General features: G+C 39.9%; 1 protein-coding gene across 2 annotated transcripts in view; it reads right to left on the bottom strand.

Annotated features, from left to right (window-relative positions):
• UBE3C (ubiquitin protein ligase E3C) overlaps positions 1–22,374 on the bottom strand; it is a 200,002-nt gene that overhangs the window by 35,836 nt on the left and 141,792 nt on the right. For both annotated transcript variants that reach the window (XM_049863367.1, XM_049863366.1), the window contains exon 19: positions 8,162–8,374. In XM_049863367.1, the coding sequence (XP_049719324.1) occupies positions 8,162–8,374 (213 nt within the window). The remainder of the gene's footprint in view (positions 1–8,161; positions 8,375–22,374) is intronic.

Raw genomic sequence — 22,374 nt, forward strand, 5'->3', positions numbered from 1 at the left:
TTGAATCGTGCAGTATCCCCTTGTTCTGTTCGAACGACTGCCTCTTGGTCTATGCACAGGTTCTGCATGACCACAATTAATTGTTCTGGAATTCCCATGCTTCACAATGTTATCCATAATTTGTTATGATCCACACAGTTGAATGTGTTTTCATAGTCAATTAAACACAAGTAAACATCTTTCTGGTATTCTCTGCTTTCAGTCAGGATCCATTTGAGGTCAGCAAAGATATCCCTCATCCCACGTCCTCTTCTGAATCTGGCTTGAATTTCTGGCAGTTCCCTGTCCATCCATGAACTGCTGTAACCACTTCTGAATTATCTTCAGCAAAATTTTACCTGTGTGTGGTATTAATGATATTGTTTGATAACTTCTGTATTCTGCTGGATTACCTTTCTTTGGAATGGGCACAAATACGGATCTCTTCCAGTCGGCTGGCCAGGTAGCTGTCCTCCAACTTTCTTGGCACAGACTAGTGAGCACTTCCAGCCCTGCTTCCCTTTCTTGAGACATATCAATTAGTATTCCATCAATTCCTGAAGTCTTGTTTTTCAACAATGCCTTGAGTACAGATTGGACTTCTTCCTTCAACACCAACAGTTCTTGGTCATATGCCATCTCCTGAAATGGTTGAATGTTGACCAATTCTTTTTGGTACAGTGACTCTGTGTATTCCTTCCATCTTCTTTTGATGCATGCTGTGTCGTTCAATATTTTCCAGCCTTTTCTATGCTCTGAAATATCTTTAGTAGTGGTGGTATTAACTCTTTGGACATTTGGTAGAACTCTCCAGTGAAGCAGTCCAGGCCAGGGCTTTTTTTGTTGTTGTTGGGCATTTTTAAATGACCTTTTCAGTCTCTTCTTTTGTTATGGGTTTCTTTAGCTGTTCTACCTGTGTTTGTTTTAGTTTAGGTAGTGTGTTTTTAGAAATTCACCCATTTCTTCTAGGTTTTCAAATTTGTTAGAGTATAATCTTTCATAGTAATCTGATATGATTCTTTTAATTTTTGTTGGGTTTGTTGTGATATTGCCCATCTCATTTCTTATTAGGGTTATTTGTTTCCTCTCCTGTTTTTCTTTTCAGTTTGGCCAATGGTTTATCGGTTTTGTTAATTTTTTCAAAGCACCAGCTTTTGGTCTTGTTAACTCTTTCATTTGTTTTTCTGTTCTCTATTTCATTTCATTCTGCTTTAATTTTTATTATTTGCTTTCTCTTGGTGCCTGAGGGTTTCTTTTGTTGCTCTCTTCTATTTGTTCAAGACGTAGAGATAATTCTTTGATTTTGGCCCTTTCTTATTTTTGTATGTATCCATATATTGATATAAATTGACCTCTGAGCACTGCTTTTGCTGTGTCTCAAAGGTTCTGGGTAGGAAGTGTTTTCATTCTCATTGGATTCCAGAAATTTCATTATTCCATCCTTAATGTCGTCTATAACCCAGTCGTTTTTCAGCAGGGTATTGTTCAGTTTCGAAGTGCTTTATTTCTTTTCCCTGCTTTCAAATGTTATTTATTTCTACTTTTATGGCCTTATGAACAGAGAAGATGCTTTGTAATATTTTGATGTTTTGGATTCTGTTAAGTCTTGCTTCATAACTTAATATGTGGTCTAGTCTTGGGAATGTTCCATGCAGACCGGAAAACAAACTGTATTTGGCTACTGTTGGGAGGAGTGTTCTGTATATGTCTATGAGGTCACCTTGGCTGACTGTGGCATTTGGATCTTCTGTGTCTTTACTGAGCTTCTTTCTGGACGTTCTGTCCTTTACCCAAAGTGGTTATGCTGATGTCTCCTACTATAATTTTGGAGCTGTTTATCTCACTGTTCAATACTGTTAGAGTTTGTTTTATGTTATCTTGCAACAGTGTCACTGGGTGTGTACATATTTAACATGGTTATATCCTCCTGGTCTACCGTCCCTTTAATCATTATATAGTGTCCTTCCTTATCCTTTGTGGTGGATTTAACTTTAAAGTCTATTTTGTCAGAAATTAATATTGCTACTCCTGCTCCTTTTTATTGTTGTTTGCTTGATACATATTTTTTCCATCCTTTGAGTTTTAGTTTGTTTGTGTTCTAAGTCTATGGTGTGTCTCTTGTAGGTGGCATATAGACAGATCGTGTTTTTTAAATCCATTCTGCCTCTTTATTGATGCATTTAATGCATTTACATTCAGCGTAATTATGGATAGCTATGAGTTTAGTGCGGTCAGTTTGATGTCTTTTTGTGTATGTTGTCGACAGTTTTTTTTCCCCCACTTAATTTTTTGTGCTGAGTAGTTTATATATTGTCTTTCCCTCTTATTTGCTGTTGTTGATTTTCTTTTTGCGAAGTTCTCATTTTTTTCTTGTATTTTATTTTGATTAGTAGGATTGTTGGTCTCCTTTGTGGTTATCTTAATAGTTTCCCCTATTTTTCTATGTTTAAACCTAAGTTTTATTTCTTTATATCGCCTTGAGTTCCTGTCCATATGAAAGATCTAAGACTACATTTCTTAGTCCCTCTTTATTGTTTTAATGTTATCTTCTTTTACGTAATGACATCGCTGTTTCCTTGTATCAGGAATTCTTTTATCTTGATTTATTTTTGGGATTTCCCTATCTGGGTTGACATCTCGTTGCTATGTCCTGTGTTCTAATATTGGGTTGATATCTGATATTACTGATTTTCTAACCAGAGAACTCCCTTTAGAATTTCTTGTAGTTTTGTTTGGTTTTTACGGATTCCCTAAGCTTCTGTTTATGTGGAAATGTCCTAATTTCACCTTCATATCTGAGAGACATTCTGGTGGATATATGATTCTTGGCTGGCAACTTTTTTCCTTCAATGCTTTATATAAGTCACCCCATTGCCTTCTTGCCTGCATGGTTTCTGCTGAGTAGTCTGAGGTTATTCTTATTGACTCTCATCTGTATGTGACTTTTCCATCATCCCTAGCTGTTCTTAAAATTTTGTCTTTATCTTTGGTTTTGCCAGGTTTGATTATAATATTTCTTGGTGACTTTCTTTAGAGATCTATCTTAAGTGGAGTTCGACGAGCATCTTCTTATCTTTCACAATTATCAGGGAAGTTTTCTGGGAACAAATCTTCAACAATTCTCTCTGTATTTTCTGTTATCTCCCTGTTCTGGGACTCCAGTCACTCACAGATTCTCTCTCTTGATAAGAGTCCTGCATGATTCTTAGGGTTTCTTCATTTATTTAAATTCTTTTATGTGATCTTTTTGTGAATACATTTGTGCCAAATTTTTTATCTTCAAGTTCAGAAATTCTGCCTTCCACTTGCTCAATTCTCCTCTGACTTTCTACTGAATTGTCTAGTTCTGCAATTTTATTGTTAATCTTCTGAATTTCTGACTGCTGTTCCTCGATGGATTCTTGCAGCATATTAAATTTTTCATTATGTTCGGGAACAGCCTTTTGAATTTCTTCAACTGCTTTATCTGTGTTCCATGGCTTGTTCTGCGTTTTGCCTGATCTCATTCCTGATGTTGAGTTCTGAATATTAATCTTCTGTATTCTGCATCTGGTAATTCCAGGAAGACACCTTCATCTGGAAGACTCCTTGATTCTTTGTTTTCAGAGCGTGTTGAAGTGATCATGGTCTGCTTCTTTATGTGATTTGATATTGACTGTTTTCTCCAAGCCATGTACAAGTTATTGCATTAGTTTATGTTTGCTTACTGTATCCTAGCTTCTGGCTTTGTTTTGTTTTGATGCATCCAAATAGGCTCCCTGAGTGAGCTAGTTGGATTATTTGTGCCTTTGAAGCTCTAACATCCTGTCCCCAGCTGGCTAGAGCCTAGGAGTCCGTTCACTTTTCTTGTATGGATTCAGCTGAGGTGTCCAGGTAATAGCTGGTCATCAAGTGTGTGGTACAGCTCTGTCCTACAGTCTTAGAGGGGCAGGGGTGATTGGTGTAGGTATAGGTATCTGGTTGCAGTAGGGGATAACGCTCGGAATAAAGCAGGGGGCTGATAACCATCCCCCTAGTGTCTGTGAGGACAGCACAACCCTGTCCCCTAGAGTGCATAGATGGGTGTATTCTGCTGATGGAGCATGGGCACCCAAGGCTTTTGGTTTTAAGGAGTAGGAGGTACCACTTATCCTTGGACCCCTGTCATGGGTGGCTAGGTGACATGGGTGGAGCCACCAGTCCTTAAGCCCCTGATGTGGGTGAGAACCCTGTTTAACAGGCAAATCGGTATCAAATATCAAACACCCACCTCTCCACCGCATAACTGAAACAGCTGCAGTCTACCAACAAGGGCCTATTCTCCTGAAATGGGCCCACACAGGTCCATGTGGGGGTGAAAGGTATTCAAACTCTGTGGACTGTTTGCGTCTGGACAGGAGCTGCTTCTGTCCTGAGCTCCCCAGCTTAGTGGAACTGGCTGATTGTCTTTTCCCCCAGTTGTGAATTTATTTCTTCTCCAAGGCTGGGACAATGGCTCAGAGTGTGCAGCAGGGCCTATCTCAGGCTCAGGGAAATCAACAGCCACTGAAGCTGGCTTGGAGGCTGGGGCCGTGTTAAAATAAACACAAGTACTTAGCAGCTTTTGCTGGGAGCGCCAGTCTCGTCTGGTTCTGGAGGTGTAAGTAGGCTTGCTGTCTTTCCCTGAAGAAACGGCATCTGGAATGCTACTACCAGCTCCAACGCAGTTGCTCCAGGAAATGGTGCCTGAGGGTTCCCAGCGATTTGGGTCTGGCAACTCCTCTCGCTTCTGAACCATCTCTCCCTCCCCCTGCCACTCAGTCCATTGTCTAACTTTGCCTTTGATGTTCAGGGTTCCTAGCTTGTCATATATATAATCATTTCACTTGTTTTTCTGGGTCTTTGTTGTAAGATGGATCACCAGAAGCATCTAATTATTACACCATCTTGGCCTTGACCCCCCTCATGGACTTGTTTTAATTTTCTTCAGCTTCAACTTGAACTTGCATCTGAGCAATTTGTGGTCTGCTTGCAGTTGGCCCCTGGGCTTGCTCTGACCGATGATACTGAGCTTCTCCATCATCTCTTTCTTCAGATGGAGTCGATTTGATTTCTGTGTTTTCTGTCTCGTGAAGTTCAAGCTTTACACAGTTGCTGTTTATGTTGTTGAAAAAAAGTATTTGCAATAAATAAGTTGCTGGTCATGCAAAATTCTATCATGTGATCTCCAGCATGGCTTCTATCACCAAGGCCACATTTTCCAACTACTGATCCTTCTTTGTTTCCAACTTTTGCATTCCAACCACCAGTAATTATCAGTGCATCTTGAATGCGTGTTTGATCAATTTCAGACTGCAGAAATTGGTAAAAACCTTCAATTTCTTCATCTTAGATTAGTGGTTTATGCATAAATTTGAATAATAGTTGTATTTATCTGGTCTTCCTTGTAGGTCTATGGATATTACTCTATCACTGACAGTGTTGTACTTCAGGACAGATCTTGAAATACTCTTTGTGACGATGAATGCAGTGCCATTTCTCTTCAATTTGTCATTCCTGGCATAGTAGACCATACGACTGTCTGATTCAAAATGGCCAATACCAGTCCATTTCGGCTCAGTAATGCCTAGGATATTGATCTTTATGTGTTCCATTTCATTTTTGTGACTTCCAAGTTTTCTAGCTTCATGCTCTGTACATTTCACGTTCTGATTGTTAATGGATGTTTGCAGCTGTTTCTTCTCATTTTGAGTCGTGCCACATCAGCAAATGAAGGTCCTGAAAGCTTTACTCCATCCACGTCATTAAGGTGGATTCTACTTTGAGGAGGCAGCTCTTTCCCAGTCGTATTTTGAGTGCCTTCCAACCTGAGGGTCTCATGTTCCTGCACTGTTATCAGACTATGTGCCACTGGTATTCATAAGGTTTTCACTGGCCAATTTTTTTCAGAAGTAGAGTGCCAGGTCTTTCTTCCTAGTGTGTTGTTGTTTGGAAGCTCTGCTGAAACATATCCATCATGGGTGACCCTCCTAGTATTTCAAAGACCAGTGGCATAGTTTTTAGCATCACAGCAACACATAAGCCACCAGAGTACAACAAACTGTCAGACACGTGGTGGGTCTAAATCTTAAAGGAACATTTATACTTTCTGCAAACAATGTGCCATTTTAAGGCGCTTTTAAACATTAGAGATTGAAGTACTCTGAATGATGAATAATTTCATGCAGATATTTTTATTGTAATTTTGTATATTCTTTATGAAACTGTATTTTGACATGCATGTATGCATGAGTCAATGAATTTCATGTGGATTATTTTAAAAAAACCAACTGAACAAAGCATATTTTGTATTTGGTTACTTGGCAACTCTTTCTGCAAGAAACCCTGGCATTGAAAATTCCAGATTTTAGAATAATGTGTCAAACAAATGTCTTTTTGGACCTCAAAACTACTGTAAAAAAAAAAAAAACATGGCAATAGTCATTTTTAAAAAAAGACTGTATGCTAATTTAGAATAAGAATGTCCTTCCCCTACCTTCTCTCACTCAAATAAAATATACTTAGTTCAAAATTAAGATTTAAATAGAAGTCCTCTCATTCAACATGATTAGGATTGACACTGATCTGTGAAAAAAAATAATAACTGCTTAATCCTCAAGTTGTTTCTTCTCTGTGTATTTTGGAACCACCTGACTCAGAAAACACTCAGGGTGCTTCTAGGCCCTAATCCTGACTTACTGAATCAAAATTTCAGATTTCTCTGACAGTAGACTCACATATTTTCTTGTTATTTAACTTCCTACTACATCTGTAATGCATTTCTTTAGGACATGTCATAATGAAATACTTAAATTAAAAATCAGACATGGAATTAAACATTTGATCTGTTTTTGTATATATATTTTAAGCCTTCTAGACCTAAATCTTTAAATGGTTAAATGGCTACAGGATTAAGCCCAAATCTCTTAGCAGAAGTCAGATCCCTGTGTAGCCCTCTAGCTGCGCTCCTGTGTACACTCTAAACTTCACCCACTTATAAATCTGCAGGACCTATTTGGTGAATTCCTAAACACTCATCAAAAGTCTCTTTCAGGTAGCCTTCCCTAACCTATCTGGAGTTAAGCACAGTATATTTTATCACTGCATACATCACATTCTTTTATAAATATACCTGTGGCTCTTATAAATTTTTTAAAATCTCTAGGTGGTGCAAAAGGTTAAGTACTTGACTACTAGTTGAAAGGCTGCTGTTTAAACCCACCCAGAGGCTCCTGAGAAGACAGGCCTGGAGATCTGCTTCCGAAAGGTCACAGCCTTGAAAACCCTACGGAGCAGTTCTACTCTGCACACACGGGGTCGCCGTGAGTCAGAACTGACTCGATTCCAACTGACAACAACAATGTGTAGCACAGTGGCTGACACAGAGCTATAAATGTTTAATGAATGAATGAAAAATAATGAATAAGTCACGTAAGAACTAACCAAAACTCCATTACTGTAAACATGTTCAGTATGTGTATTTACCAAAATAAAATGTTAGTGCTTATAATCTGGGGGTTCAGGTTAAGGAATATCTTGTGTGGGTCAATATATTTTCAGTGGTGATTTGACTGAAGATTAAGCATATATTTAATTAATATGCAGGTAATTTTAAACCAGGAAAAGCTGATGACCTTGGAAGGCCCAGGTTAGGACCATGTCCACATATGACCATCAAAGCGTTGCGAGCATTAACTTTGTCTCAGAACTTTATCTGGGTTACAAATAAATTTTCCTAAGTAGGCCAGTCTGCAAGTACAAAATCTGTGATTGGGTCAACTATAATTCTTTAAGAAAGGGCTTTTCATTCTAACTAAAATGTGCAATAATTCAAATACTATAAAGAAAATACACTTTCACACAAAAGGATACAATAATACTTAGTATGTAGTATGGAAACCCTGGGGGTGTAGTGGTTAAGAGCTGCAGCTGGTAACCAAAAGGCTGGCAGTTCGAACCCATCAGGTGCTCCTTGGAAACTCTATAGGGCAGTTCTACTACGTCCTGTAGGGCTGCTAGGAGTGCCAATGGACTGAATGGCAACGCGTTTAGTATAAAGTATATACCTTTATATACATACTACAGTACATATCTTTCTCATTACCTTGTTAATCAAAATTCAGAATTAATAATTAAATTGGTAAAGGAGTGAAAAACAAAAGACCCTCCCAAATGTTCTCCTTACCTGTGCCTCTCCGAGGTCATTATTCACCACAGTGAAGTTCAGCCCAAGTTCCTCCACGTCACCTTCATAGCTCTTGAGAAAGAGCAAATTCTTATATACCTCAGGGTCTAATGAAGCTAGATGATGGATGTCCACATCTGCACTAGTTCCAAGCAACTTCGAAAGGAAAAAGCTAGCAAAAGGCAGCTCCACCAGCATGTTTTCATAGAGAGCCTTCAAATGAGAACAATGAACAATGATTAGCATTTGATATAAACTCTTTTTTCTCCTTCCCCAAATAAAAGAACATATGGTCATTTTGATGTTTAGCAGAATCCTAAGATAGCAGATTTATTTCATCCTAATAATGAGAAGGATGATGGTAGCTAGTATTTGGTGACCACATACCATTCAATGGGCCAGAGTTTCAGTATTCAATGGATGCATTCAATGTATGGAAAATTCCAGAACAGATTATCATCAAAGAATTTCAGAGCTGACGTCCTAGAATGTTAGTGCCAAAATAAACATTTAAGAGTCAAATACTTCACACCACAATAGAAGTTGACAAACTTTTTTTGGAAAAGGCCAGACAGTAAATGTTTTAGGCTCTGCAGGCCAGACAGCACCTGTCAAAAATACCAAACTCTGCCTGTGGAACACAAAAGCAGTCACAAGGAACACATAATGAATGAATGAGGCACTGTTCCAATAAAGCTATTTATGGACACAAATTTGGATTTTCTATAATTTTCCCACGTCACAAAACATTATTCTTCTTTTGAATATTTTTTTCCCCAACCATTAAATGCAAAAATCATTCTTAGCTCAGGGTAGATTTGGCCTACAGGCTGTGGTTTCCTGATACCTGTAAAATGAAAAAAAACTTGGCACTTAGAATTCTGAAGACTTGCCCAGATATTAAGTTAGTAGGTAGCAAAATTGGTATCAAAACCCAGGTTCCTTGACTCCCAGTTCAATGATCCTTCTACTATACCTTTTCACCTACCTTCTTTCTAAGGATTGCCAAGGTACAATTATTTTCTGTGTTTATTTAAATTATAATTTACATACAGTAAAATGCACAAATCTTACATGTACAGCTAAAGAATTTTTACATTTACTTATACCCAGTAATGACCATTCCCCCTCACTGAAAGTTCCCTGGTGTCCCTGCACAGTCAATATCCTCTTCCCACCCAGGCTAACCACTGTGACTGCTATCACTATATAGATCAATTCTGCCAGTTCTAGAGCTTCATAAATGGGATTATACATACAGTATATACATTTTTATATCTGTCTTCTGTTAACATCTTGAGATTCATTTAAGTTACTGTCTGTTCTTTTTATTTGTTCTGTAGTATTCCACTCACGAATATACCAAATACGTTCACCTATCAACACCCACCGAAGCAGCAGTCGAGAAATCAAAAGATACACTGCATTGAGCAAATTGGCTGCAAAAGACCTCTTTAAAGTGTTGAAAAGCTAAGATGTCACCTTGAAGACTAAGGTGCACCTGACCCAAGCCATGGTGTTTACAGTTGCCTTTTTTCATATGCATGTGGAAGCTGGACAGTGAATAAGGGAGACTGGAAGAAGAATGGATGCATTTGAATTGTGGTGCTGGCGAAGAATATTGAATATACCATGGACTGCCAAAAGAACGAAAAAATCTGTCTTGGAAGAAGTACAACCACAATGCTCCTCAGAAGCAAGGATGGTGAGACTACATCTCACATACTTTGGACATGTTATCAGGAGGGATCAGTCCCTGGAGAAGGACACCATATTTGGTAAAATAGAAGGTCAGCGAAGAAGAGGGAGACCTTCAACGAGATGGACTGACAGTGGTTACAACAATGGGCTCAAGCATAGCAACAACGGTGAGGATGGTGCTGTACATAGGTTCGCTATGAGTCGGAACCGACTAGACAGCACCTAACAACAATGACAACATCACTCACCTGATGATGGACATTCAACTTGTTTTTGGTTTGGAGCTATGGGGAAGACAGCTGCTATAAGCAGTCATGTACAAGTCTTTGTGTGGATATCTGTATTCATTTCTCTTTAGTATATACTTACAAGTGGAATTATTAGGTCACAAGGCAGGTGTATGTTTAATGTATCAAACACTGCCAAGCTGTTTAACAAGATGGAAATATTACTTTTCACTATCACCAGGAATGTATGAGGTTTCTAACTGCTCTACATCTTCACCAATTCTTGGTACTGTTAAGTCTTTTTAATTTCAGTCATTTTAATTGGTGCAATGCGTTATCTCGTAATTTTAATTTGCACTTCCATGATGACTAATGATACTGGATTAAATCAACTGTTGGTGAGTACTGCTATTAAGGACAATCTAAGTTTTAACTTGATCAAACAGCAAAAGAAGCCAGAAAGTAAAATTATGTATGTTTTCCACAATAATGTCAAGCATTTGCCTAGCATTATAAATATTCCTATGGACTAAGGATGTAAAGTGCAACAAGAAATCAGGAATGTGATGTGAAGTTTTCAAAAAGCAGCCTTATTATTTTATTCTTAGAGATGACTGACTTGGAAGCCATGATCATTCTTTCTTGTCAGAAGTTTTCTTATAAAAATAAAAGTTACTATTTATTGAAGTTGGACAGTGAATAAGGAAGACCAAGGAAGAACTGATGTCTTTGATCTATGGTTTTGGCGAAAAATATGGAATATACAACATACCACGGACAACCTGAAGAATGAACAAATTCTGTCTCGGAAGAAGTACAGCCAGAATCCTCCTTAGAATCAAGGATGGCGAGACTTCGTTTCAAGTGTTTTGAACATTTTACCATGAGGGATTGGTCCCTGAAGAAGGATATCATGCGTGGTAAAATAGGGGGTCAGTGAAGAAGAGGAAGGGGGGAGCCTCCATGAGATGGACTGACACAGTGGCTACAGACACGGGTTCAAACATAGCAAGGATTGTGAGGACAGCATGGCACCTGACTGTGTTTCCTTCTGTCGTCTGTAGGGCCTCTATGAGTCGGAACCGACTCGACAGCACCTAAAAACAACATTTACCGAATGCTTACTATGTGATGGGCATTGTGCTAAGCACTTGTCATAAACTATCTCACTTTCGTTTGGCCCATTTGGAAAATTTTGTAACTGTAAGGTAAGTGTGATTCCTACCCAAAAGTCAATGGGACATGTGGCCTTTCTCTACAAATGCCATTTTGTTAGAATACCTCTAATCTGCCAAGAGATATTTACACTGATCCTATGAAATGGTAAGATTAAAAAGAAGAGATACAAGTCATCAAGTAATTACTCCCTCTGGGTAACAGAGAACTTGAGGCACAGGTGATTATGAACATCTCTCTTGTTCAGGGGGATGCGGTGCTGTATTCTTTACTTGAGACTGTGTGACACAGGTAGGAAGAGAAACAAAGAAGAGCCGAGGACTGGACTATCCTCCACTTTACAAGCTACTACAATAAGCTATGCTTTAGAAGATATGTTTTGATGTATTCAAATTCTCTTTAACCTACTGTTTTAAAATGAATGCTTTTATGCTACTCAAGGAATACCAAAATAAAAACAATTTATTTAATCTGTTTTAAACATTCATCCAGCAAACTGTAAACTGTAAGTTGCTCTTCCAACCAAGAGGCCATTTACCTAACCACATCCAAATAAGCTAACGTGTGAGATTTTAGTTTGTAAAACAGATCTATGTGAACTAACTGGTACGAGAGTAAACAGATCTGTGTGAACTAACTGGTAAGGGAGTAAACAGATCTGTGTGAACTAACTGGTAAGGGAGTAAACAGATCTGTGTGAACTAACTGGTACAAAAGTAAACAGATCTGTGTGAACTAACTGGTAAGGGAGTAAACAGATCTGTGTAAACTAACTGGTACAAGAGTAAACAGATCTGTGTGAACTAACTGGTACGAGAGTAAGCAGATCTGTGTGAACTAACTGGTACGAGAGTAAACAGATCTGTGTGAACTAACTGGTACGAGAGTAAACAGATCTGTGTGAACTAACTGGTACAAGAGTAAACAGATCTGTGTGAACTAACTGGTACGAGAGTAAGCAGATCTGTGTGAACTAACTGGTACGAGAGTAAACAGATCTGTGTGAACTAACTGGTACAAGAGTAAACAGATCTGTGTGAACTAACTGGTACGAGAGTAAGCAGATCTGTGTGAACTAACTGCTACGGGAGTAAGCAGATCTGTGTGAACTAACTGGTACGAGAGTAAACAGATCTGTGTGAACTAACTGGTACGGGAGTAAACAGATCTGTGTGAACTAACTGGTACGGGAGTAAACAGATCTGTGTGAACTAACTGGTACGGGAGTAAACAGATCTGTGTGAACTAACTGGTACGGGAGTAAACAGATCTGTGTGAACTAACTGGTACGGGAGTAAACAGATCTGTGTGAACTAACTGGTACGGGAGTAAACAGATCTGTGTGAACTAACTGGTACGGGAGTAAACAGATCTGTGTGAACTAACTGGTACGAGAGTAAACAACCTGAACAGCTGCAAATATACTTCTGCAATTTTTCCCGCAAATGAGAAATTTTTATTCTACGTGGCATCATTCAACCTTGGAGTGAATTCCTTCCACAGTTATAGCTTCCATCGCAATTGGGAGTATTTGATTACTATACTCTCTATGTGGTAGTCTATAAAAGAACTGATTCTTAAACAAACACATTTACACATTTAATGAGTAAATTTATGCATTCAAATGAGTTTCTCCCTTTTTCTCCTAAACTACCAATTAGGAAAAATGGTCAGAACACACATGAAATCTAAATTTTAAAGACTCACTCATTAATACAACTGGAGGAAAACTAGAAAATAGCTATTAAACATTTTTCTAAAAGTAAATACCGTGTTCTTTTGCATATAACGCACACACACACAATGCGATGATGAAATTAAGTACATTTATGGCACAGCACATGACATGCTTGTCTCGTGACACTTTCAGGAGTGAATTTCAGCCTCGTTCACCTGTCCTTCCAAGCTAGGAAAATCATATCGTTCCGTTCGTTTTCTTTCACTCTGGCCATTTTCTTTAATCTCCTGCTTATATGTATAAAAATAGTCCAAAAATGTTACTTTTGATCATAACCATGTAATAAAGGTATAAGCCATCATCAGGAAGTCATGAAACCAGCTTGGTAGTCCCCCAGTAACAGGAAAACAAACAGTGCAAAGTCTGTGTTTGTTTCTATTAAGTTGATAATTATAGCCCATTAGCTCAACAGTTGAATCCAAAAACCTTATCAGATCGTCTTAAGTAACACATTAGGTTATGTCAGGTCTGCTCATTTCATAGTTTAATTATGTCTTCTTAGTGTGTCAATGTCTTTGATCAATGACCGTAAGTCACCATAGTCACGTTTGCGAGCGTAGGCCTATAAAAGGAGTCTTGCTCCTTGTACACCTCGCAACTGTGATCAGAAACAGAAATTGAAGTCAGCAACAGGTAAAAAAAAAAAAAAAGGCATAGCGCGCTTACGAAGATAATATACAGGGGGAGGAAGGTTGCGTGGCTGGCAGAAAAAAAGTACATACAATGCGTGTGTCATCTGTGTAAAGATACGGTATCTACAGTGCCACTAGCTTCTTGTTTTAAAATTTCAAGATTACCTTTGTGAGAGCAGGGTGTCCATCAGTTTCTTGTAACTATGTGTTGGTCAGAAACAGTAAAGCTCCTATCTTTTTTATGACAGAAAGTTTTAAAAAATGGAAATGGATAAGGAAATCCATTAAAAATCCACAAAGTTCTTACAGCAGGAACGTGTAAGTGCTTAAACATGATATATATGTCTAACATAAAAAGAAAAAAGACAGAGACAGAAACTCTCATATGCCACGTGTCTGAAAAAGGGGCATATGTAGATTTAACTAGTTGAGTCCTCTTTATTTTTTTAATGAATAAAATATTGTATATTTAACTATTTTATAAATGTACACTATACTGAGACACACACATTTATGAAACATATATTATTTGACAAACAAGTAAAATTAATTTCCAGAATACTGGCCAACATTTTAAAGAACACCTTTTTTTCCCCCAAGTTAATCTAAGGCACTCAGGTTCACCATCTGTTAACTACACTCGACATAACGTTTCCCCTCCACCTAAGATTATACATGTTCTTTGCCAGGTAAACTGAAGGGTTATGTCCTTGTGTTTTTATTTCTGATTTGAAGACTAACGATTATCCAATTAATTCTGAAAGACGGCAAAAAAGGACTTCTTAATGAGAAAACATGTAGTAAAATGCTGACTAGCATTTAGTCATCTGCTGATAATCTAAAGAAAGAGTTGTTTCAAAAAAGCCCCAATCTCTTTAAAATTACAGTTAAGAATGGTTAATACTATTAACCTGGAGCATTTATAAATGGTATTACTTCTAAATGAATAATGAGTTCAAAGCCAAGGAGAACATTCTGCATAAAACTACATGATTGATTCAAGATATTGAAGAAAAGCCCTCATTTGTACAGTGGACTTTTGTAAGTAAACTGGAAGTGTAAATCATTTGATGTTCAATATATAAGGTCATTGTTTGCCATTTCTGCACTACTAACAATAAACCAGAAAAATCTGTTAAACGTACCAGAGCTACCTGAATTTTAAACAGAAATCCTGCTGTGACTCATACAATGTAAGTGCACAGGTATAATTTTTTACATAAGGCAGGTTGAAACCTTTAGAGCATTTAATACACAAGCACTAATAAACGACAGCACTAAAAACTATGACTGCATCAGCTAAATGGATTATAAATTAAATTTCCATAATGTATGCAACTGCGATACAAATGTAAGCATAAATCAAGGTATTTTCTAAACACAGGTTAATTATACAACTTCAAAAACTGTCTATTTTTTATGCAAAATAATCCACTTAACATTTTTCATATCGGTCTTAATTCTCGGCGAGTCGCACCATGCTTGTTCCTAGAAGCATATCAATAACTACTTGTCATGAAAAAATAGCAATAGGTATATTGAAAAAACCTGTAACATATTTTTCAGCTGTCTGTCTTTTATGAGTGTTTATAGCTAGAAATTGTGCCAAAATGATTTGAAATAAAAAGGATTGATTATAGCAGAAGGCTTTTAATATAAGTGAGTGCAGTCGCAATGCAATTAATGCAAATTGTGGCGTTATCAGGAGAGTAAATGTGAGCCACATCACAGGCCATTTCTGTTTGCTGCCAAATAACTTTAGTAATTTACTACATTAAGAATCAATAAAAAAAAATAATGCTTTTCAAATGCATCTCTATCAATCTTTAGGTAGTTCCAAAGTGAACAGTTATAACTTAATCTAAAAACTATATAAGAGATGATATCTTGCTTTCAAGCCACTCTAGCTGAGCAAGAAGATAATTTTAATTATTTCAGACCATGCAAATATAGTTTAAAAATTAAAAATGTAAAATAAGAAAGATGGATACTAACAGTTATATGCTTTTTAATAGTTGTGTTCCAGAAATAGTAAGTGGGAACTAAAAAACATGGTCTCCCAATTGGGACTACTCACAATTTTTATAACTATAAGCTCCTTTAGGGCAGGAGACAACTAATCTTTAATGCATGAGTCTTAAGTAAAACGTCTGGTGCTCATTCATTTAACAAATATTTATTATGTTCCAATTACGTGCCGGGGACTACTTTACGCACCAGAATTCCGCATTCATGAATTAGTTTTGAAAAACTATTTATTCCTTTTTCAGACTTATCAGGTTATATAAAATAACGTATACTTCAAATTCATTTTTGAATGTTTTACTGTCATAGTCCTATCCCAGAGATCTTACTATTCTTTCAAAGTCCTTTAACCCTTTTGTCTATAGAGATATCCTAATACTAAACTAAAAATCAGTGCTATCATTGAGTGTTCCATATATTTCATACGCATTTATTACCACACAAGAAGATAAGCTTCTTGAGCCCACAGGTCACCTACTTCTTTTAGGCCATCTTCACTCTCACATCTCCCCGGTACAGAAGTGCTTAGCACAATGTTGAGTGCACAGCAGCCTCTCTGTAGGTATTAACTCTATTCATTCATCAGCTCACTAAACGTCCTAAGCGTTACTAAGCATAAAGAAAAGGAATACTTCAGTAACTTGTCTTGGAAATCCTGAAACACCACACCTGCAAGTTGGTAAGGCCTTTCACAGAGCATCTTTTCCAGGATCCTCTTCTCTGTAGAAGGTGCCCAAAATCCCTAGTAAGTAGAACTGCCCAGATTTCACTTGTGCTTCCCAAGTTTCTGGGTTTGAGACCTTGGCACTCCAAGAAGGCAATGTACATCTGTCCTCACCTTAACGTTCCTTTGCTGTTCTTAAACTAGAACCATCAGTACGTCATGCCTTTTTACGGCCAAGCAACGTTCCATGTGTATGGATATGCCATATTTTGTTTATCCATTCATCAGCTGACAGACATTTGAATAGTATCTACCTTTTGGCTATTACAAATAATACTGCTATGAACATTTGAATACAAGTTTTTACGTGGACATATGTTTGCTGGGTCAAACTTTGTTCAGGTTTTCAAGGAACTGCCACACAGTTTTCCAAAGGGGGTGCACCATTTTATATTCCCACCAGTAGTGTATAAGAAACCCAAGTTCTACACATCTTTACCAATGCCTGTTACTTTAAAAAACAAAAAACTTTGATTGTAGCCATTCTAGTGGGTGTGACGTGACATCTCATTGCGGTTTTGATCTGTATTTCCCTGATGACTTTTCAAGAGCTTGTTGACCATTTTGTGGTCCCTGGGTGATGCAAATGGTTAAATGTTCGACTACCAGCTGCAAGGTTGGCAGTTCAAACCCACCTAGAGGTGCCTCAAAAGACAGGCCTGGCAATCTGCTTCCAAAAGGTCACAGCCTTGAAAATCCTATGGAGTGTAGTTCTACTTTGCACATGGGAGGTTGCCACGAGTCCAAACCGCCTCTCTGGCAACTAATAACAACTGGCCATTTATCCATCTTTTCTTGAGACTGTCTATTCAGATCCTGAGAGGAGACAGTCCTTTAGCATTTTTAGGCTTCAGGACAAACCACCACCACCCCGAAGCCCGACAACTAGCAGGAGTAAAGAGACCCAAGTCCATTCTGGCGCCAGTATGCCCACCGCCCCCTCCTTTGGTGGTCAGGCTGGAAATGCCAGGCAGTGGGTCCTGCAGCCCCTGGAGTACGACGACGACTAGGGGAGGCCTTCCTAGTCCCCCACCTACAGTGCCAGGGTCCTGCAGCCCCTGGAGTACGACGACGACTAGGGGAGGCCTTCCTAGTCCCCCAACTACAGTGCCAGGTAGGGGCCCATGTACAAGAATCTCCATCTCTGCCTGGAGAGCTTTTGAGCCAGGGGACGACTCACCACAGAACTGGTCCTGTTGTTTTCAATGAGTAATTAAATGGCTTTCATTTGCCAACATTTTGTGAGCATCTCATGTGTGTGACTCCATCAAATAAGACGGACATAGCACCCGCAGAGGGACTGACGTTCCAGGTTGGTGTCCTCATCCTAGTAGGCTTGTGGCTGCTCGGGATCTCGGGACCGCCTCTGAGACAACGTGTGTGTCCCTCAGATCCTTCGCCCATTTTAAAATTAGTTTATTTCATGATTTTCAAAATATTTTTTCCCATGTCGTGGTTGGTTGTCTTTTCAGTTTCTTTGACCCACAAATATTTTTAATTTCAGTAAGTCCGATGCAGGTTTTTTCTTCTGTCAGCATATCTAAAATACAGTACTATTTCTGACTATTCCGTATAATGTAGCACTGTCCTTATTTTCACTTAGTTTCCAGCCAATATGGTCTGTACTACGTACTCTTTGATTCCTCTGCAGCACTCTCAATTAGTGACTGTTCGCTTTTATACTCTCACACCACCGGTAAAAACCACTGTCCCTTCAACCCTCATGTCATGAGATTAACCCAGCTGTGCCTGAAGAGTCTTTGTCTGAGGTATCACCTGGGGCATTGTGGGAAGCAGATGCCTCATAAGACATTTCTAAATGTCCCCAGGACTCACCACCCATTTTTGCTTCTAGACCTACAACTAAAGTCTCAGTGAGCCCCAAGAGGTGAAGTACAAAGTGTGATCATGAGGGGGTACATTACACTCTAAAAGGACAATCTGATTTTTTCTAATATATACGAACAGAAACCTGGAAAACATATTAAGGACGAGGGAAACAGTGCAAGAAACATAAAGTTGGATCAGTCTGACTTTACTGATATGGGCCTATTACAGGCCCACGAAGCACAGATTCTTCAGTGTTTTAGTTCAGGAAGTTAGAAAAGGATCTAATAGTTTATTTGGTTGGTTCATAAAGCACTGATTAAGTGGTGGCCTACATTAAGTTGAAATGCCAGGACTGCCTTTGTATACTGTAGAAGAAGGTGTCCAAAGGCTTACGGAAATTGGCATGCTAGATTTTTTAGGTTGGACTTAACAGACCCAACCATGTAGTGCCTAGAAGACACACGGTTCACCACAACAGTGAGGAACAAGTTTTCGAAGGGAGTCCCAGCATGCTTGAAGACTGCTGTGATTGCTATTTTATTTAAGTCAGTTTTGACAGTGGGAATTACCCTAACCAAATTTAGGCACCTAACTACAATGGGGCTGACTGGACCCCAGGGTGGTAGGGTCCATGTGGCAGCACTTAATTGCCAAAGACAAGGTGGGCGTGGTTACCCTAACGAACAGCACAGTCCAAGCAGTAATGAGAACTTTTGGCGTTGTCTACATAGTCAGGGTGTCCCTTGGAGTGAAACAGATGGAAAATCTACTAAATATTTACTTGAACTGTGTAAGTGGGAGAATTCTAAGTCAAGTGAACGGCAGGCTAACTTGAATCACCAGAACAGAGTGTCACGGCCCCTCAATCAGTTCCCGACTTGAGCCACTTCACAGACCTACAACTCTCTGAATGAAGAGGAAACTGGGTTCCCTCGAGGCAGGACCCCACTACACGGCCACAAATTTATACTGTCAGTCCTTCTCCCAGCCTTCCCCAAAGGGATCTATGATCTTTTATGAGAGTGGCTGTTCACTGGGGAAAATAATCAGACTTTTCTGGCATTACTGGACACTGACTGTGAACTGACACTAATTCCAGGAGACACAAAACGTCACTGTGGCTGACCAGCCAGAATGGGGGCATATGGAGGTCAGGCTATTAATGTAGTCCCCGCTCAGATTCATCTCACGGTGGGTCCAGTGGGTCCCTGAATCCATCCTGCAGTGATTTCCCCAGCTTCAGAATGCATAATTGGAACAAATACACTAAGCAATTGGCAGAATCCCCATATTGGTCCCTGACACGTGGAGTAAGGGCTATTATGGTAGGAAAAGCCAAGTGGAAGCCATTAGAGCTGTCCCTAACTAGGGAAATAGTAAACCAATACCATATTCCTGGAGGGACTCTGCAGATATTGGTCCCCCTATCAAGAAGCTGAAAGATGCAGGGGTGGTGATTTTCAACACACCCCCATGCAACTTGCCTATTTGGCCTGTGGAAAAAACACATCTTAGAGAATGACAATGGATTATAAAAACTTAACCAGGTGGTGATTCCAACTGCAGCTGCTGTTCCAGACGTGGGTTCACTGCAAATTAATCCAACTCCTGGTACCTGGTGTGCAGCTACTGATCTGGCCAATGCTGTTTTCTCAATTCTGGGTTCAAATGACTGACAAAAGTAGCTTGTCTTCAGCTGGCAAGTCCAGTAAGATGTGCTCACTGTCCTACCTCAGGGGTACATCAACCTCCAGCCCTATGTCATAATTTAGTTAGCAGGGGCTGTGATCGCCTGTCTCTTCCACCGGTCCATTACATTGATGACATTATGCCGATTGGACCTAGTAAGGAAGAAGTATCAATGACTCTGGACTTATTGGTAAAAAATTTGTGTGCTAGAGGGTGGGAAATTATCTGACAAAAATTCCGTGCCTTCCACCTCAGTGAGATTTCTAGGGGTCCAGAGATGTGGGGTGTGTTGAGATTATTCCTTCTAAAATGAAGATTAAGTTCTTACATCTGGCCCCTCCTAAAACAAAAAAGGAGGCACAATGCTTAATGGGCCTCTTTGAAGTTTGGAGGCAACATATCCCTCATTTGAGTGCGTGACTTCAGCCTGTTTATCAACTGACTCAAAAAGCTGCTAGTTTTGAGGGGGACCCAGAACAAGAGAAGGATCTGCAAAAGGTTCAAGCTCCGTGCAAGCGTTTCTGTCACTTGGGCTGTATGACCTGGCTGATTCAATGGTTCTTGAGAAGTGTCAGTGGCAGACAGAGATGCTGTCTGGAGCCTTTGGCAGGCCCTCCTGGTGAATCACAGCACAGACTCTTACAATTTGGGAACAAAGCTCTGCCATCCTCTGCAGATAACTACTCTCTTCTTCAGAAACAGGTTTGGCTTGTTACTGGGTCTTAGTGATGACTGAACACTCAGCCATGGGCCTCCAAGTCACTATGCGGCCTGAGTTGCCCACCATGAACTGGGTGTTGTCTGACCCACAGAATCGTAAAGTCAGACCTGTACAGCAACACTCCTTTAACAAATGGAAGTGGTATATATGAAATTGGGCTCGAGCAGGACCTGAAGGCACAAGAACCTTACACAAGGAAGCAGCCCAAGTCCCCATGCTTCCCACTCCTGTCACATTACCTTCTTTCTCCTAGTCTGTACCTATGGCCTCATGGGGAGTTTCATATCATCAGTTGCCTGGTTCACAGATGGTTATACGCGATATACAGACATCACTCAGAAGTGGATAGCAGCAGCACTGGAGCCCTTTTCTGGGTCCTCCTTGAATGACAGTGGCAAGGGAAATCCTCCTATGGGTAGAGCTCTGAGCAGGGCACCTGGTTGCTCATTCTGCACAGAAGGAGAGATGGCTAGTAGTGCCACTGTATACTGATTCAAGGGCTGTGTGTGGCCAATGGTTTGGTTGGATGGTCAGGGACTTGGAAGGAACATGATTGGAAAATTTGTTACAAGGAGGTATGGGGACTAGGCATGTGGATAGACCTCTCAGAAAGCGCCGAAGAAGTGGAGATATTTATGTCTTGTGTGAATGCTCACCAGTGACCTCGGCAGAGGAGGATTTTAACAATCAAGTGGATAGGATGACAGATTTTGTGGAAACTCTTTCCCCAGCCACTCCTGTCACTACAGGCTCATGAATGAAGCAGTCCTGGTGGCAGAGATGGAGATTTGCATGGGCTCAGCAACACAGACTTCCACTCACCAAGGCCAACTTGGCTACAGTCACTGCTGAGTGCCCGATCAGCCAGCAGCAGAGACCAACACTGAGTCCCCAGTATGGCAACTGTTCCTAGGGGCGATCAGCCAGCAACCTGGTGGCAGATTGATGACATTGGACCGCTTCCATCATGGAAAGAGCAGCATTTTGTTCTTACTGGAATAGACAGCTTACCCTGGGTATGGATTTGCCTTCCCTCCATGCAATGCTTCTGTCAAAACTACCATTTGTTGACTTACAGAATGCCTTATTCACTGTCATGGTATCCTACACAGCATTTCCTTGGATCAAGGGCCTCACTTCACAGCAAATAAAGTGTGGCAACGGGCCCGTGCTCATGAAATTCACTGCCTATTACCATGCTTCCTATCATCCTGAGGCAGCTGGCTTGAGAGAATGATGGAATCGCTTTCTAAAGACCCAATTATAGCATCAGCTAGGTGACAATACCTTGCAGGGTTGGGGCAATGTGCTCCAGGAGGTTGTATATGCTCTAAACCAGTGTTCAACATATGGTGCTGTTTCTGCCATAGCGAGAATTCACAGGCCCAGGAATCAAGGGCTGGAAATGGAAGTGGTAGCACTCACTATTACCCCTAGTCAACCACTCACAAAATTTTTGCTTCCCGTCCCTGCGACCCTATGCTCTGTGGGTCTAGAGATCTTAGTTCCAAAGGGAGGAATGCTCCCACCAGGAGACACGACAATGATTCCACTGAACTGGAAGTTAAAAATGCTGCCTGGCCAGCCGCTTTGGGCTCCTCATGCACCTGGTTCAACAGACAACGAAAGGAGTTACTGTAGGGGTTGGTTGGTGTGACTGATCCTGATTACCAAGAGGAAACTGAATTGATATTACATAAGAGAGGTAAAGAAGAGTATGCCTGGAATACAGGAGATCCCTTAGGACATC

This window comes from Elephas maximus, chromosome 20 (genome assembly GCF_024166365.1).
Source record: "Elephas maximus indicus isolate mEleMax1 chromosome 20, mEleMax1 primary haplotype, whole genome shotgun sequence".
Classification (NCBI taxonomy): domain Eukaryota; kingdom Metazoa; phylum Chordata; class Mammalia; order Proboscidea; family Elephantidae; genus Elephas; species Elephas maximus.